Source organism: Nelumbo nucifera, chromosome 3 (genome assembly GCF_055504915.1).
Source record: "Nelumbo nucifera cultivar China Antique chromosome 3, China Antique-T2T, whole genome shotgun sequence".
Taxonomy (NCBI): domain Eukaryota; kingdom Viridiplantae; phylum Streptophyta; class Magnoliopsida; order Proteales; family Nelumbonaceae; genus Nelumbo; species Nelumbo nucifera.
The window spans coordinates 99195780-99212747 of NC_142651.1; the positions used below are offsets into that span (position 1 = coordinate 99195780).

The following is a 16968-nucleotide window of genomic DNA, read 5'->3' on the forward strand; positions in this document are numbered from 1 at the left end:
TTGTGGCAGAGATTTTCAGCATCCACTGGCTTCTGACTGAACCTGGTTCTGCAAACACTACCTTCTCTTTTTCTCTTGGCTCTAGTAAAGTCAGCTTCTTTGTACCCAACACTGTAACTTTCTCTCTCACCCCTATCTCCCTCGTTTCCTTTGATTCCATTGTACTTCTAGGCTGTGGCAAAGATATTTTCAGCATCCACTGGCTTTTGATTTGTGGTTGGTTCTGTAAAAACAGGGGAGGACGCACAAACTTGAGTATTTTTTTTTGAAGCCACAAACTTCAGTATTAGCAAAGGGTTTCAAGGGACCAAAAGGAGCAAAACTTGGTATGGTCAGAGTTCTGTGAGGATGAAGGCTGCGCAGCTTCTTGGGGAAGGGGGTGCTGTCTCCTGTGCTCTGTGTCAGGTTACAACCTAGCCCTTTAATGATATAATCTGCCCTTTGCTTTGATGTAAGATTACCTAAACCCTCTCCCTTGGCCACCGGCAAAGTCACTCTGCAATTAGTAGGAGACTTACCCGACCCAGACCCCTTTGTTAAAAGCTGTTATTTCTCTAAGTATAGTACTGCAGAGGTACTATTGTAATTCTCCTCTTTTATTTTTTAGTTACTGTCGCCCTAGAATATATACTAAAAAGCTGGCGCCGCCAGAAATCTTTTTGCTCTCAAATCTTTCTTCTTTCTTCTCTCTCTTCTTCTCTCCTGCATAACATGATATCAGAGTGGGACTATCAGATCTGAAAAGGAGAGATCGAGTGAACTGTTCCCTTCGCACCAGACTTCCAGATCTGTCGCCATCATCTACTGTTCGAGTGATTGAAGATCAAGTCTTCTCCTCATGCCTAAAGTAATCTCTCTCCTTCCCTCTTTTTTTCTGGTCGTGCACCAAGGCAGAACCTGTACTAGGTCTGCTGGTTGGATGTGAGGTGACCAGCATCTATGTCTTTCCTTATTTGTGGGGTCGACTGATCCCTGTAAAATCTGTAGGTCGGTGAAGACCTTTTGTGTGCTGCAATAGCAGCTTTTATGCTGAACCTGAAGGTTAGAGTGATCTGTACTTGCTATAACATCTATGTTTGATGTGTAGGCTAAGAAATGACCTGTACGCCCTGTAACAGCACCTGTGTTTATCAAAAAAGGGCCTGTTAGTGCTGTTACAGCACATGTGTTTATCAAAAAAGGGGTGACAGCACCTGGTGGTATCAAAAGGGGTTGTGTTTCTGAAGAAAAAAGAGGGCTTCCTTTCTCCCTTGGTGTTAGCCTTTTTTTTAAAAGGTTTTTGTGCCCACTTTAACAGTTTTTTGAATCTCTAACCATAAGCGGTGAAGATTCTGCTACGTCCGGTGTTTCTTCAATGCAGAATGGAATGAATGGGGGTGTGGACCTATCTTTTCCCATGGCTGTTATTCCTCTTGACGGTTTAAATTATTTAGAATGGTCAAGAGGGATCAAATTGTACATTACTGCAAGGGGAAAGATAGGTTGTATAAATGGGAGAATCAAAGAACCCAATTCTGAGAGTGCTGAATATGACACATGGAACCAGGAAAACAGCATGGTCATGTCCTGGCTTTTAGTGTCTATGCAACCTCAAATAAGAAGGAATTTTATGTGGACTGAAATGGCAAATGAAATCGGTGAACAAGCAAAATCAACCTATGCTGAGTTGCATCACTATGCAAAAATTTATCAGTTACAGGTAGAATCGTCCACTTGTAAACAGGGGGAGAGGTGCCTTTCTGTGTATTATTCAGACTTGACCTCTGTCTGGAAGGAGTTAGATCATTATCAGAGTGTGGACTGGAAGTGTGATGAAGATGCAAAATTATACAAGAAACTTGTTTCTCAGCAAAGAGTGTTTACTTTCCTACATGGCTTGAATCCTGCATATGAATCTATTAAAGTTTAGATCCTAGGTAGCAAGGATCTTCCCTCCGTCTAGGAAGTTTATGCTCTTGAACAATCAGAAGAAAGTATAAGGAATTTGATGAACAATTCTGGAGGGGATGCAATTGGGTTGGCAGCGAAAGGGAGTGTGATTACATGGGGAAATACCTTTAAGAGGGGGGGGACTCAGAAAAAGGCAGATGACAAAGACAAACTGTGGTGTACTCATTACCAGAAACCCCGACACACCCGAGATACATGCTAGGGATCTTCATGAGAAACCGAAATGGGCTCAAGATTTGAATAAGAAGCAAGGTTCAGATCTGAATAAAAAGTCAGGACAACAAAGTACAAGAAAGAACACTATGGAAAACATGGCTTCTTAGGAGAATCAGCTCCCATTACTACTGTGACTCAGACTCATGCCTCTGGATCTGACCCAAGGGAAGATATTATTAATTCCTTTCGTGACCATTTAGAGCTCTATGGTAGAGCAATTCGTCAGATGGATGCTCCTCCCTCAACTTCATTTGTGTTTACATCTGGTAACTCTGCCACAACTTTCCATGTAGCATCTCATACCCCTAACACTCTTTGGATCATTGATTCTAGAACGTCTAAACACATGACTGGTACGCCTTCTTACTTTCAAACCTATAACCTCTTTTCTGGAAGAGACAATGTGAGACTAGCTGATGGATCATACACTACCATAGTTGGTCAATGAACCATTTCTCTTCCTTTTGGCCTTACCCTGTTTGATGTTTTACCTGTCCTGAAATTTCCCATTAATTTGTTCTCTACTAGTAGTATTACTAATTCCTTAAACTGCTCAATGACCTTTTTCCCTTCTTACTGTGTGATCCAGAATCTGGTCTTGGGGAAGACGATTGGTAGAGGATGTATGGTGGATGGGCATTTACATGCTAGAGAGGCTGGTCTTTAAGTCATAGAGTTTAAGAGTCAGTCTTGTAAGAGTCAAGTTTCTTTATGGCATTGTCGTCTTGGTCATTAATCTTTTGATCTTTAAAAGTGGTGTTTCTAGAGTTATTTAAGTCGGTGTCAGTTTCAGAATTTTCTTGTCAAACTTGTCAATTGAGTAAGCAGTGTAGACCTCATTTTTCTTCAAAGAATAATAAATCTGAATTTCCTTTCCACATTGTTTATTCTGATATTTGGGGCCCTGTTACTTTACCATCTAAGAGTGGTTACAAGTATTTTATTACCATTATCGATGATTACTCCAGATATACATGGGTATATACCATGCGGACCAGGGAAAGTACCAAAAATTATCCACGATTTTTAGCGGATGATCTTCACCCAATTTCAAACTGAAATCCAAATCTTTCAATTAGATAATGTCAAAGAATACTTTCATAGTGATCTCACGAAATTTTTTGCTTCACGTGGTTCACTTTACCATAGCTCTTGTGCCCAAACACCACAACAAAATGGTGTTGCTGAAAGAAAGAAAAGACACCTTCTTGAAGTGGCCCAGAGTTTACTAGTTCAATTGAATGTCCCGAAATGTTTTTGGCTTGAGGCTGTCCTTTGTGCTACCTTCTCATCAACCGTATGCCCTCTCGTTGGTTAGAGTGCAAAGCCCCACATCAGCTTCTTTTTCCTAAGGCTTTCCTTCTTTCTATTCCTCCTCATGTGTTTGGTTGTTGTTGTTTTGTTCAAAATTTGTCACCCACTCATGGAAAATTAGACCCTCGTGCTATTCCTTGCATCTTCTTGGGGTATTCTTTCACTCAGAAGGGATATCGTTGTTTTGATCATATTTCTCGGAAGTTTTATGTTTCCATGGATGCCTCTTTCTTTGAGAGTGAGCCTTTTTTCCTTGTTTCTTTTCGGGGGGAGTGTAGGAATGAGGAGAAATTGGTTCAACTCCCTCCTCTTCTTAATCCTCCTCCCTTTCGTGTCTTCTTTCGTCGTCACAAAGGCCAACCATGTTCAAGAGTTGTGAAGAACCTAGAAGCTGTACCACCAATGCCATCAAACTCTCTGGGGGCGGATCATACCCATTTAGGTAACTTGGTTCCTATCGATGTTCTTGACCCCATTGCTATTGATACTTCTGTTGCTAATGACCTTGACCTTCCTATTGCTCACCGGAAAGGTGTTAGATCTTTGCACCACTAAACACCCCATTTCCCACTTTGTTTCCTATGAAAATATTTCACCATCTTTTCGGGCCTCTCACTTCCATTGACAGTGTTCATATCCCTAAGAATATGGCAGAAGCTCTTTCGGTGCTTGAATGGATAGATGCTATGAATGAAGAAATTAATTCTCTACATAAAAATGGCACATGGGAACTAGTAAATCTTCCTAAGGGAAAGGATCTAGTTGGATGTAAATGGGTTTTCACAGTTAAACATAGGGCTGATGGCACGGTGGAGTGGTATAAAGCTCGTTTTGTGGCAAAGGGGTTTACACAAGTGTATGGAGTTGATTATGTAGAAACTTTTGCACCCGTTTCCAAGATGAACTCCATTAGAGTCATTTTCTCCCTTGCTGCTAATCTTGATTGGGATTTGCATAAACTCGACATCAAGAATGCCTTCCTGAATGGTGACTTTGAAGAGGAAGTATACATGGTACAACCCACTAGTTTTCGGGCTCAAGGTAATGAACAAAAAGTGCGAAGGTTAAAGAAATCATTTTTTTGATAAATGATTTCTTCAAAATCTTGTAGCATAGTTATTTATCAAAAAAAAAGAAATCATTATATGGGCTGAAACAATTGTTGAGATCCTGGTTTAGTTGGTTCCATGCAGAGCGGTTCAGCAGAAAGGATACAAGCAATGCCAATTTGATCACACATTATTTGTGAAAAGAGGGGAAGGAAAAATTGCAGCACTGATAGTTTATGTTGATGATATAATTATCACTGGCGATTGGAAGGATGGAATTCAAAAGTTGAAGATTTTTCTTGCTACCCAGTTTGAAGTAAAGGATCTAGGTCCTCTAAGGTACTTCCTTGGAATTGAAGTGGCCCGCTCACAAAAGGGTATCTTCATTTTCCAAAGAAAGTATGTCCTAGATCTACTCTAGGATATAGGAAAATTGGGAGTGAAGCCAGTTGATTCCCCTATTGATCCTAGCCACAAATTAGGTGACTGCCAAGGTGAATCTATCAAGGATGTGAAACGGTTTCAGAGACTTGTAGGAAGATTGTTATATCTTTCTATGACTCGTCCCGACATTGCTTATGTAGTGGGTATTCCTAGCCAGTTCATGCATGCTCCTAAGACCACTCATCTTGAAGCAACAGAAAGAGTTCTCAGATATCTTAGGAAGTTCCCAGGTGCAGGCTTGTTGTTTTAAAAGCACAGGCATTTGAAAGTTGAAGCAAAATGTGGGGAAGAAACCTAGTTACCTGGGGAAGCAAAAACCTAGTTACCTAGTTACCTGGGGAAGCAAAAAGCAAAATGTGGTACTAGATCTAGTGCTGAAGTTGAATATCGGGTTGAGTGAGTTAGGTTTTCCAGTGGACATGATAGAACTAAACACATCAAAGTCGACAAACACTTTATTGGAGAAAAGGTCGTCACAGGGGAAGTGTGTACTCCTTATGTTATCTTTGAAGCATAGTTGTCAAGGCATCACCTAGGCGACTAGGTGCCCTTGGCTGGGTGACTCACCCAAACACCTTGACTTTTAGCAACTAGGCGCCTTTCTAGGCAACTAAGTGCCCGCCTAGGCGACAAAAATGACAAGGCAGGCGCCTTTTATAATATCATTTATATTGCTGTATCTTATTAATGTATCTGTTAATACAGTTTATTATATGCTATATATATCAATTATATTTTATTTTAATGTTTTACTTGAAATTTAAAAGATCAAAGGATTTTGAGAAGAGAAAAAGAAAGAAAGAAAAGAAAAGAAAGGGGAAAGAAACAATAGAATAATAAAGTTCTTTTTTTTATATTCTCTCTCTAATTAAATAAAACAGAAACTCCATCCTTGTTTTTTTTTTTCTATTTTACTTTCCATATTAAATATTTATCATATAAAGTTAATAACCTTCTTTTGCTGCTAATTAATATGAATTTGCTCTATTAAATACTTATTATAATAGTATTATTTTTGAAAATAATGAAATTAATATATGCAAAAGATTTTTATCTAGATGTGATGATTTGCCACATTTTTAGGGGAAATTTAATGTTCTTAATATAGAGAATTGCTATTTTTCAATTAACATACATGCTGAATGGTATATAAAACTAGGAAACTAGCCAAAAGTCAATTTTTCATATTATAAAATTTTTATTGCCTAGGCACCCCAGTGTTGCCCAAAATCGCCTAGACACCTTGAAAACTATGATTTGAAGATCAACTTGCAGACATCTTTACAAAAGGGCTACACCACTCACGACATCATGATTTATGTGACAAGTTGGGCATGATTGACATTTATGTCCCAACTTGAGGGGGAGTGTTAAAAGCTGTTATTTTTCTAAGTATAGTACCGCAGGGGTACTATTGTAATTCTCCTCTTTTACTGTTTAGTTGCTGTCGCCCTAGTATATATACTAAAAAGCTAGCGCCACCAGCAATCTTTTTGCTCTCAAATCTTTCTTCCCTCGTCTTCTCTCTCTCTTCTTTCTTCCTCTCTTCTCTCCTGCATAACACCATTCAACAGGATCGCTTTGTTTGAAGAACCTTCAGCGAACAATATTTCCATGCCTAACTCGTCATTCCCCATCTTCCTGCAATTCTTAGTCAAATCTTGACTCCCTATACTCGATGGTTGGTTGACTTCTTCACCCCTTTAAACTGCAAATCATCCTAGTTGCTGTTTGCATCTGACTCTTCTTTGTCTTCTCTGTTAAATTTTGGATTTGGCCGATCTGGCTTTGTAGAAAGTTCCTTTCTAATTGGTCTCCAAGCTAGGGTTGTAGCCGTTTGTTCAGCTGAACCCTTTGAGACCCCCATTGACCTCTGAAACTTCTCCACCACTGCTGTGGAGATTAAGAGATGTAAGCAATCTCACTGTTCAACTTACACAAAAAGCACCAGTTAGGGGACAAGAAACAATTTGGTCTTTTCCTTTGAAACAAATCACAAATATTGGTGCAGCCATGGTAAACTTCCCAACAAAAAGCATTGACTTTTGGGGGGATAGGAACACGCCATACTTCTTTCACAAAAAAAGGAAGGGCAGTTCAGCCCGACTTTTGGTAAACTTCCCAACAGAAAGTACCAACAGTTCATGGAATTGTTGCACAAGTTTAGGCAGTTCAGCCCAAGAGCACATAAAGTAAATCCAAGTATATCGTGAAAAATCATCAATAAACATGATGAAATATTTATAACCACCCATAACGGTAAATGGTAAGGCCCCCACACATCAGAGTGAACAATTTTAAAAGGAATAGTTGATCTTTTATTACTTGAAGGATAAGTGCTCTTACATTGCTTTGAGAACTCACAATGGAGACTCGATAGATTAATTCCTTTAAATAACTTTGGAAACAACTAGCTCAATGAAGAAAAGGACAAATGACCCAAACGACTATGACATAACATAATACAACTAGTGGACTTTGAAACAAATGCAGTTCTCTTAGGTTCTACTTGGCTCTGCTCAGGCATGTCTAACATATATATCCCATTTACCTCATGGCCACTCCTAATCACCTTCTGAGATTCCATGTCCTAAAAAACACAGTATGAAGGAAAAAAGGTCACACTACAATTCGGGTATTTAGTCAAATTACTAACTGAAAGCAAATTGGTATTAAGTTTAGATACATGAAGAACAAATGATAAAGTCAGGGCATTAGAGGTCTTAATGTCTCCCTTTCCCGTTATAGGGGCTAGGGAGCCATCAACAAGGGATATCTTATCCTGGCCAAAAAGAAGTTGGTAAGAGATGAATAACTGTGAAACACTGATCATATGGTCAGAAGCACTGTAATCAATTTTCCAAGGGGTTTTATGAGTACTTGAGACAGAAGCATGATGTGTAGTGGCTCGAATACCTAAGTGAGCATATGTAGAGGAAGGAACAATCTTTGAAGGAGCTATAGCAGTGGACTCCAAGTGACTGATGATTCAGCCATACTTCTCATATTTAGCTCTGGCGGCCGCAAGCTGTTCTCCCACTGACTTCTCTTCACTCTATCATTGTTCACCTTGTGAAGAGGTGGCTACATTTGCATTTTCACCTTTTCTAGTTTCAACTCTTTTCCCACCATTTTCTTTCTTGAATCTGGTAGGAACGAGTTCTGGATGCAGCTTCCAAGTGCTAACCTTTGGCTTGCAGTATTCACAATAATATCTTTCTTTCCAGTGCTAACCTTTGGCTTCATCCTCGCATTAGCATAGTGATCAACCTGCGGCTCAACAAACTGAACCTGTCTTCTGCTCCTCACTGCTCACCATAGCATATGCCTGAGACAAAGTCACCTCATCCTTTGCTAAAACATTCTGCCTCACAATATCATAATCTGAGTTGAGTCTGGTGAAGAACTCAAGGACCCAATTTCTCTCCACCAACCTCCTATATATTTCTACATCCTTTGTGCAACCCCAAACAACAGTCTCCATCAGATCAATTTCTTGCCAAAGAAATTTCAGCATAGAGAAGTAGACTGCTAAGGGCTTGGCCCCCTGTCTAAGATTATTCACATCGTGCTTCAATTTGTATGCGCAAGCAACATTAAGCTTTTGGGAATAGGTCTCTGTGACACTATCCCACATTTCTTTTGCTGTTTCCATCCACAGGTAATGCTGACTAATGTGTAGTTGCATAAAATTCACTAATCAACCCACTATTGTGTAGTTTTCCTGCATCCACCATTCATAGGTAGGATCATCCTACTCCGGTTTCTTCTTGCTCCCGGTAATATAACCCCATTTTCCTTTACATACATGATGTATCTTAATAGATTGAGACCAAGCTAAAAAATTGGACCCATCTAGCTTCATAGTAGTCACAACCCCAAAAATATTCTCTATTGACCCTTCATGTCCAAACCTGGAAATGTGGAATATTTGGTCTCTCCTCCAATTTGCTCTATTGAGTAAACTGATGCAAACAAAAATAAAATTAGGGCTTTACTAAGCTAGATTTACTGTTTTAAGCAAAGAACAACCTCTCAACTCCCCAAAATTAGGGTTTCACAAGGTCCTGTAGGATGGGAAGAAAGAGAGAAACTTCAACCGCCCCTTCCAGAGGTTCCAGAATTCAATCCAACCAAAACTGCCCCTAATAGAAATGAAAAGACTTACATCTGATCCCCAAGTGCTTGGTTCAAACTATCTCTATGACCCGTGACAAGGTTTCTCTAGTAATCTAGGGTTTTTGGGAAAAATCTCCTAGAACCTGCCCTGGTTTTCAACTAAGGATGAAAAACCTCCACAAAACTCTTCAAAAACCTTCCTAACTGGGCTGCATAAGTAACTGATTGATCAACCGATTAGTTCTCCATACACATTATGTATATGCAAAGAAAGGAGAAAAAAGTTGAAAGTGAGAACCCGCTCTGATACCAAGTTGAAAATTACACCTACAGTAATTCAGATAATGCAAGAAAAGAAGAAAAGAGAGAAAGAGAAAGAAGAAGAAAAGAAGTTTCAGCAATAGGTTGTGGAAGAAAAAAAGAAGGGAAGAGAGAAAGGAACTCGAACCTCTCTCTCTAGCCCCCTTTCATTACTTTTATTAATAATTCTAAGTTTAAGTACAACTACTTGGATGCCCTTAATGGGGTGGCCAGCACTAAAGAAATAAAAGAAGGCTCATAAGGTCCATAACTAAGAAACATAACTTTTAAACTCTACTTAAAAGAAATAAAGAACACTAGGGCTCATTCTCACTACACAAAGTAATTCTCATGCGGCACGCCTAGTGAAATATAGTTCTTTTCCACACAGTTTTTTCTCTATTCTATCCACCACTGGATTCCAAAAGATAACAGATCTAAGGTTGTTACTTAAAGGTAACCCTATGTATCTTAAGGGCCACTCCCCTTTCTCACACCCCAAAACCTCTGCCATAGGCCTCAAATCCTTTTCTTCAACATTAATTCTAGCCATTACGCTCTTATTCGAATTGACTGTTAAGATAAAATAAGTGCAATTCATTTATTTCTTCATGTTTTTTTTGCACTTGTAACATGTATAAACACTACAGGGGTTGTTAATCCTACTAAAACTAAGAAAAACAAAATTTATAGAATTGCTGCTATCATACTTCGACTATAAGAAAACAGAGTAACTCTGAAACTACTTATGCAATGACTATGAAATTCTAATTGCAGCTAAAAAATGATTTGACAAATCAAACTCCTAGGCTGGACCCAATAAAATCCAAAGTACCCCTTCTGTTTGAAAATGCAAAGTTACATAAAAAGTTTAAAAAATTCTATATCTGACAACTTTGCTTCTGCATCAAAGAGCAGGTTGACCTAGAAGCTTATCCATCATCAGTCATCACCATCCACATGAAGAATGAAACTGTGGATGGGCTTTGGCATTATTTATGAACCTTTGGTTTTGGTGCAGGCAGAAAAATAAGTAAAAAAAGAGTTTTTCAGTTTTAAGCTTCTGGCATTATGTCAACATCATGATGCATTTTGCAGCATTAAGGAACTAATTGTGAATGAGAGGGTTGTTTGTTACATTATCATTGAATTTCATCCTAGTTTTCTGTCATTTTTGTATGATCATCTTGCCATTTGTATCTTTCTGCTAATTCTGTTTTCTTTCCTTATTTTTCTTTTTTATGAACTTTTTTGATAAATGGCTCGTTTATTATTATCTTGATAATTGAAAGAATTTTATTAATCACAAAGGATAAGAAAGTACAAGCTTCCTAGGGAGAGGCACGAGATGCGACCTCTCCATACTAGTCAAATACAGATTTCCTATACTCTAGAACAAGTTACAGGGTAGCACAAAAAAGATCTTCCCTGGAAACCCCAAGTTTGGCCAAAGAATCAGCCATAGTATTTGCCGACCTGCTCACCCATTTAACATCCACTCTCGTATTATTGGTTAGCCACTTCACTTTTTTGAGGAGGTCTCTGTATTCCCAAATGAAAGCATCAGGGTTAGAGAGTCAGCCTATTACCACCTGAGAATCCCCCTCTACCAGCAGATGTTCCACCCCAAGCTGGTTGGCAATTTGGATCCCTTGTACAGCAGCTAGTACTTCTGCCCTTGTAGAATCTCCCACTCCCACTGGTCCTAAGAAGAAGGAAATAATGTTTCTGTCCTTATTCCTCAGCGCACCCCCAGGCCCTCTATACCTGAGGGCTCAGGGTTACCTTGGCTGCTCCCATCAAAGAGATTAAAACCAGTACAAGCAACCCTTGGAGAGGCCGGAGTTGTGATCTCTCTCATTACATAGGTCAATACAAACTAAAAAAGACTCAGATTACAATTGAGTCCAGTACAGCATAATCTCTATTTGTCCCTTGTTTGGCTAAAAAATCATCCATAGCATTTGCTGATCTCCCAACCCATTGTAATCTTCAGTTCATATTTAGTTGTCTGAAACCAAGAAGGTTCAGACCTGTCTAGTAAGAAAAATAAACCAGAAAATGAAGAGGAGAAAGGGGAAAGAAGAGAAGAGGATGAGAAGAGAGAGGAAGAGAAGAAGAGGAAGAGAGAACAGAAAAGAATGTCAGGGTTCGGCTTGCTTAGTCTGCCACCCCAAATGATGTTTAAAATATAAGGTTTTCAACATCAAGTGTACAATGATAGGAATGCCTGTCACTAGAAATAACAAAAAAAAAAAAGATTCTAACAGTCTTCTAACAGCACTATAGACAAGAAAAACATATGAGCAGGTGGGGACCACAAGCTGGTGAACCATTTTCTCTACATATTTCTTGTATACCATTTGAATTTCTTAATTTCATTCCTAAAGCACCATATGATAGAGTCCGGATCTTGCAGCCGTCCTGCCACCGCCTTACAATCTCCTTCAATTATTATGTTTTCCAACCCAAGCTGATTTGCAATTTAGATTCCTTGTAGTGGAGCAAGCAATTAAACCCTATTAGAATCTCCTTCCCCTACTGGTCCATAGAAAAGTGCTACAATGTTTCCATCCTTGTCTCTCACTACCCCTCCTTCCTGAAGGGGCATGGGTTGCCTTGACTACTTCCATCAAAATGCAGCTTCAAGTAATCTTCCGGAAGTGATGTCCAAAAAAGATTAACCCTATCCTTCTTGGAGCTGCTATTGGCCACCTCAACCCAGTTTCTCCAGATATCATCAATGGAAAATTGATGAAAACAGAGTTTTTAACCAATGTATTACCTGAGTCAACCCACATTCCTTTAGTTCTTACATATTTCCCTCTTCTTGAAAAATTCTTGCATTTCTCTCTTCCCAAATGGACCAAATCAGTGCTGTTCTTGTACACCTCCACATTATCCTTTCTCTCCTTTTAGCCCACACAAAGGTGGACAGGTCAAATAACAAACGTATCTTTGAAGGTTGATTCCACTTGCACCTGAACAAAGAGAGCCAATCCCATAATTCTGTAGCAATAGGAGTGATAACGATCCTCCCCATTAGATTTGCAAAGAATACACCAGTATGGGGATAAACATAGAAAGGGTCTTTTATTTTGGAAATTCTCCAAGGTGTTTACATTCCAATAGAACACTTCCCAGCAAAATGCATTAACTTTCAGGGGAGGGACAGACCTACACCAAACTTCCCTGAAAGGGAACACTTGAGGATTAGGGGACTGACAAAGAGACTTGAAGAAGCAAACACACGAAAAGGAGCCCTTTGGATGAGGAAACAAACCTGTCGATTTAGAGAAAGGGGATCCAAACAGACATTACCAAGAGAATTCAAAAGCCTAGTCAGCAGTAAACTCCTCCTCTCTTAACACTTTACGAAAACTGAAGTTCCAATTCCCTAGTAACATGAGGAGAGAGGAACTTCGAGACCACCTCTTATTTATACAAGGAAATAGAATACAAAGAGGGGAAGAGATCCTTAAGAGTAGAATTGCCAACCCACACATCCTCCCAAAAACAAACAGAGTTCTCAGAACACACATCATACCTGACAAACTTGAGAAATTGAGGAAGCAAGCCATGGCTTGCCTTCAAAGGAGTTGCTAAAGTGGCCCGAGGAGAACCACTAGCATCCTAACCATTCTCCAAATGGCCATGAATACTTGCCACCACCTCATGCCACAATCTCTCCCTTTGTAACGGCCATCTCCACAACCACTTACCTAACAAAGCTGCATTCTTTTGAACCACATTCCCTGACCACCCTTATCCTTAGTCTTACACACTATTTCCCTATTAAATGGTCTTTATTACGTCCCTCCGGCTCACACAGAAAATCCCTCATTGCTTTCTCTAGCTTATTTGCTTCCCTAGGAGGGATTCTAAAAATGGATAGGAAGTAGACTAGCAAGAGTGGCTCAAATCAGAGTAATTTTGCCTCCCAAAGAGATATAATTCTTTTTCCCTGCAACCAATCTTTTTATATTCTTCTCCAAAATTGGATACCAAAATGTTCTCTCCTTAGGATCAGCACCTAGGGGAAAACCTAAGTAGGTCAAAGGCCAATAAGTAGTAGAGCACCCTAGACAAGTAGCTAAAGACCCTAAAACCCTCTCCTCCAGATGTTGTGAATTGGCTGTTTGTTCTTCTTTTTTGTTTTGCATAGTAGCAAGTGTGGGAACACGGGTTTGAGTCTGAGGGCTGCCACTTTGTTTGAAAAAAATGCCAAAGGTTAGGATTGTACCCAGTCCACCCCTTCCAAGACCCCAAATAGCTGGGACCAACATTGGGTAATGGCTTTTACATTAGATTTCATAACAAGGGGCAATCAGAAATCAGTTGAACTGGATAATGGTTCTCCATGATGGGGCTTTGTAAATATAGAGGGGTGGTTAGCTAGGGCTATCTGTTCACAGCAGTGCTAGACACATTATTATATGCATACTATTCTTTTATCAGATTTTAATAAAATTCTCTGGTCTTTACTGATAAAAAACATTTGGTTGTTTTTTAACTGGATAATCTGATTTAAATTCCCAGTGATCTTATTATTTGGAAATCATGTAGTTATTGCTTCTGTTCTCCAATCATAGATATGGTTTTTGAGCTTGTTAGTTTGTATGATCAGCAGTGTTCTTTATTGTGGGCTTTAATATGTTTTGTTTTACACTTAGTGTATAGGCTGTCTTGGACTCAATGGTATGTACATTTGGAAGGGGGAGAATGGCGGCCATGGTGAGGCTTTTGGAAACTGGAAAATTTTCAGAAATTACAGCAGGTACCGTAAAAAGTTTTGGATAAATGTTTCTAGGACTATGGCTTATGACCTTGTACTGTAGAACATGGAAATGACTATGCACCTATTTGATGGGTGGATAGGTTCAAAGAGAAAAGTATGTGAAAAAACATAGGAGTTACAAATCAAATATAAGAGAATTAAAAAGACTGTAAAAAGGTGAAGTGTCTTTCAATACTGATAATGTTATGGGCCCGAGCGTAGGATCGTGTCACGGGTCGTTCCACGGCAGGAACCCCTGATCTTCCCTTGCCTTTGGTCTTACGCACTGACCCTATTTTGCCTATCTAGTGGGTGATTTGTCCAAGAGACCACCCGAACTCTCCCTTGGGGTGATTTGTCCAAGAGACCACCCAAACTCTCCTCACTCTTTTCTTGGCTGGAAAACTGAATGTTTTATTTCAATTCGTAGCTCCTTAAATAGGAGATTACAGAAGGAATTTCCTAATTAAACTCAAACTCCAATTTGAACTCAAACTCCTAATTACCTACTCCTAATGGTAACTCACTCTTACTTAAGATAAGATAAGGATAAGATTAGATAAAGATAAGGGATAAGGTAAGGTGGTGGCGAGTTGGCATATTCAGATAAGGATGGGCCCACCCCTATGAGCTGTCGCGTGGGCCCCGCCCTGCTGCTGCTACCGGGTGCATGCGCGCGGCTCATGGTGCCCTGCCGCGTGTGCGGGCGCGCAGTGCTGCTGCAGCGCAGTGCGTGCGCGCGACTCATGATATCGCTGCCTTGCAGCGCCGGCGTGTGCGCGGTGCGTGCTGCCGTGCAGTGCGCACTGCTGCCTGGCGGTGCGTGTCGCGCGCCATGGTGCCGCTGCCGTGTGGTGTCGGCGTGTACGTGCAGCGCCCTGTCGGGCGGTATGTGCCGCGTGCTGCCAGCCTGCTATGCGGCGCTGCCGGGCGGTGCGTGCCGCTAGGCGGCCCGCTGTGTGTGCTGCTGCCTATGGCTGTGCCGCCGTGCGTTGCCGGGTGGTGTGTTCATAACAGATAAGGGTATAAAAGAGATTGAATTCTAGGGTTAGGGCTATTAGAGAGCGCCAAAGAAGAAAGAGGAATATATCTTTTTCCTGTTATAGCCAAGTATTCCAATGGTAAGGATTCATCACAAATCATGTTAGCCACTTGATCTTAAGTTGTATGGGTTTAATTGCATGTTAGGGCTTGGGATTCTCATGAAACCTTTTAATAATAGACTTCAAAACATCTCGAAGTAATGTTGTAAATCTTCTTGCTATATTTAAAAATTGGAAGAAATATGTATAAAATAATTGCAAATCTTGCAGTAACCCTATGATTACCTAGAGTTGACTTGAAAACTCATACTTTACCTTGCTATTTTTAATGAAAGTTACTGTTTCCAATAAAAAAACTCATATTTTACCTTCTATAAAGTTATGTATATGATTTACTTCTATTGACAATTTTTTTTTGCTTCATTGTCTTACATTTTACAGAGGAGGCTAGCCATGATAAATTAGCTGCTCAATCTATTCATAGAGAGTTATGTGAGGCAGATGAGGCAAACTTGCTTGAAGAAGAAGGTACAGTAATTATTCTTCTTTAGATGGTAGATAGGACTTTTTGGGGCATGCTTGTTTCTGTACCATGTTTTTGGAAAATGGTGCGTGTGTTGTATTTTATCATGCATATTGGGTGTTGGGCATATACCTCCCCAAATCCATAAATATGGTCATAAATATTATAAACAATATACTGGATATTATAAGTAAGAATTGTATGGTTCATCTTCTAAGATTCAAATAGTCCTGTCAAGAAACTGAAATAATAACATATTGGGGCAGTGCGGCCTACTTAATAAATGATCTAATGCACAGTTATGGTTTTATAAGTTATCAACTAGCAAAAGAAGAATAAGAATATTTAAAATGGTATTATTCTAGTTCCAAAACCAATGTAGAAGAATAATAACTTTTTTTTTATCTGCAAAATGAGAATTTCATTCACTTAAAAGGATTAAAACAGAATTACAGCAGAAAGAAACAGACATTGCATCAGAAAAAAGTTACATATTTTTATAAACCTAATCTGCACTAGAATTCTGTTAGAATTAGGGTTGAAGAAATATTAGAGAGACTAGAAGAAGAAGAAGAGAGGAGAATAGAGAAGAAGAAAATTCTGGTTCGAACTAGAGAATTCAGATCACTCTCTAGTCAGTCAGCCAGATTGAATTTATATGTTTCTATCCATAATAACAAAAGACTACTTTGTCCCCACTTAAGTATGACACATCATCTAACAGAAACATTACACATCAGCAGCTTTAAACTTAAAAATAAAGACTAAAATACTCCTACACAGTCGACATTAACACTCCCCCTCAAACTGGTGAGTTATATCATATAGTCCCAGCTTGTTACGTATGTAGTCCACTCTCTCCTGACTCAACCCTTTGGTGAACAGGTCTGCCCATTGATTTCTTGTGTTAACATGTGTAGTATCTATCACTCCACTCAGTACCTTCTTTCTCACAAAGTGACAGTCAACTTTTATATGCTTTGTTCTCTCATGAAACACCGGATTAGAAGAGATGTGGACTGCAGCTTGGTTGTCACAATAAAACACCATTGGAGTGTCAATCGAATATCCCATACTAATTCACAAGTGGTATGTGCCATAGCTCTATATTCAGCTTCTGCACTACTTGCCACAACTGTCAGTTTCTTACTTTTCCATGTCACCAGATTACCCCCAAGGAAAGTACAATAACCTGTAGTGGATCTTCTGTCAGATATAGAGCCAGCCCAATCA

The 16968-nt window shown here is 39.6% G+C and overlaps 1 protein-coding gene across 6 annotated transcripts in view; it reads left to right on the forward strand.

Moving 5' to 3' along the window:
• Nucleotides 1-16968, forward strand: part of LOC104588932 (uncharacterized) — a 74898-nt gene that overhangs the window by 15332 nt on the left and 42598 nt on the right. For 3 of the 6 annotated variants that reach the window (XM_088900648.1, XM_088900646.1, XM_088900649.1), the window contains exons 4-5: nt 14066-14169; nt 15654-15740. In XM_088900648.1, coding sequence (XP_088756774.1) covers nt 14088-14169; nt 15654-15740 — 169 coding nt within the window. In that variant the 5' untranslated portion in view covers nt 14066-14087. The remainder of the gene's footprint in view (nt 1-14065; nt 14170-15653; nt 15741-16968) is intronic. The other 3 variants (XM_010247063.3, XM_088900650.1, XM_088900647.1) reach the window with 2 other exon arrangements.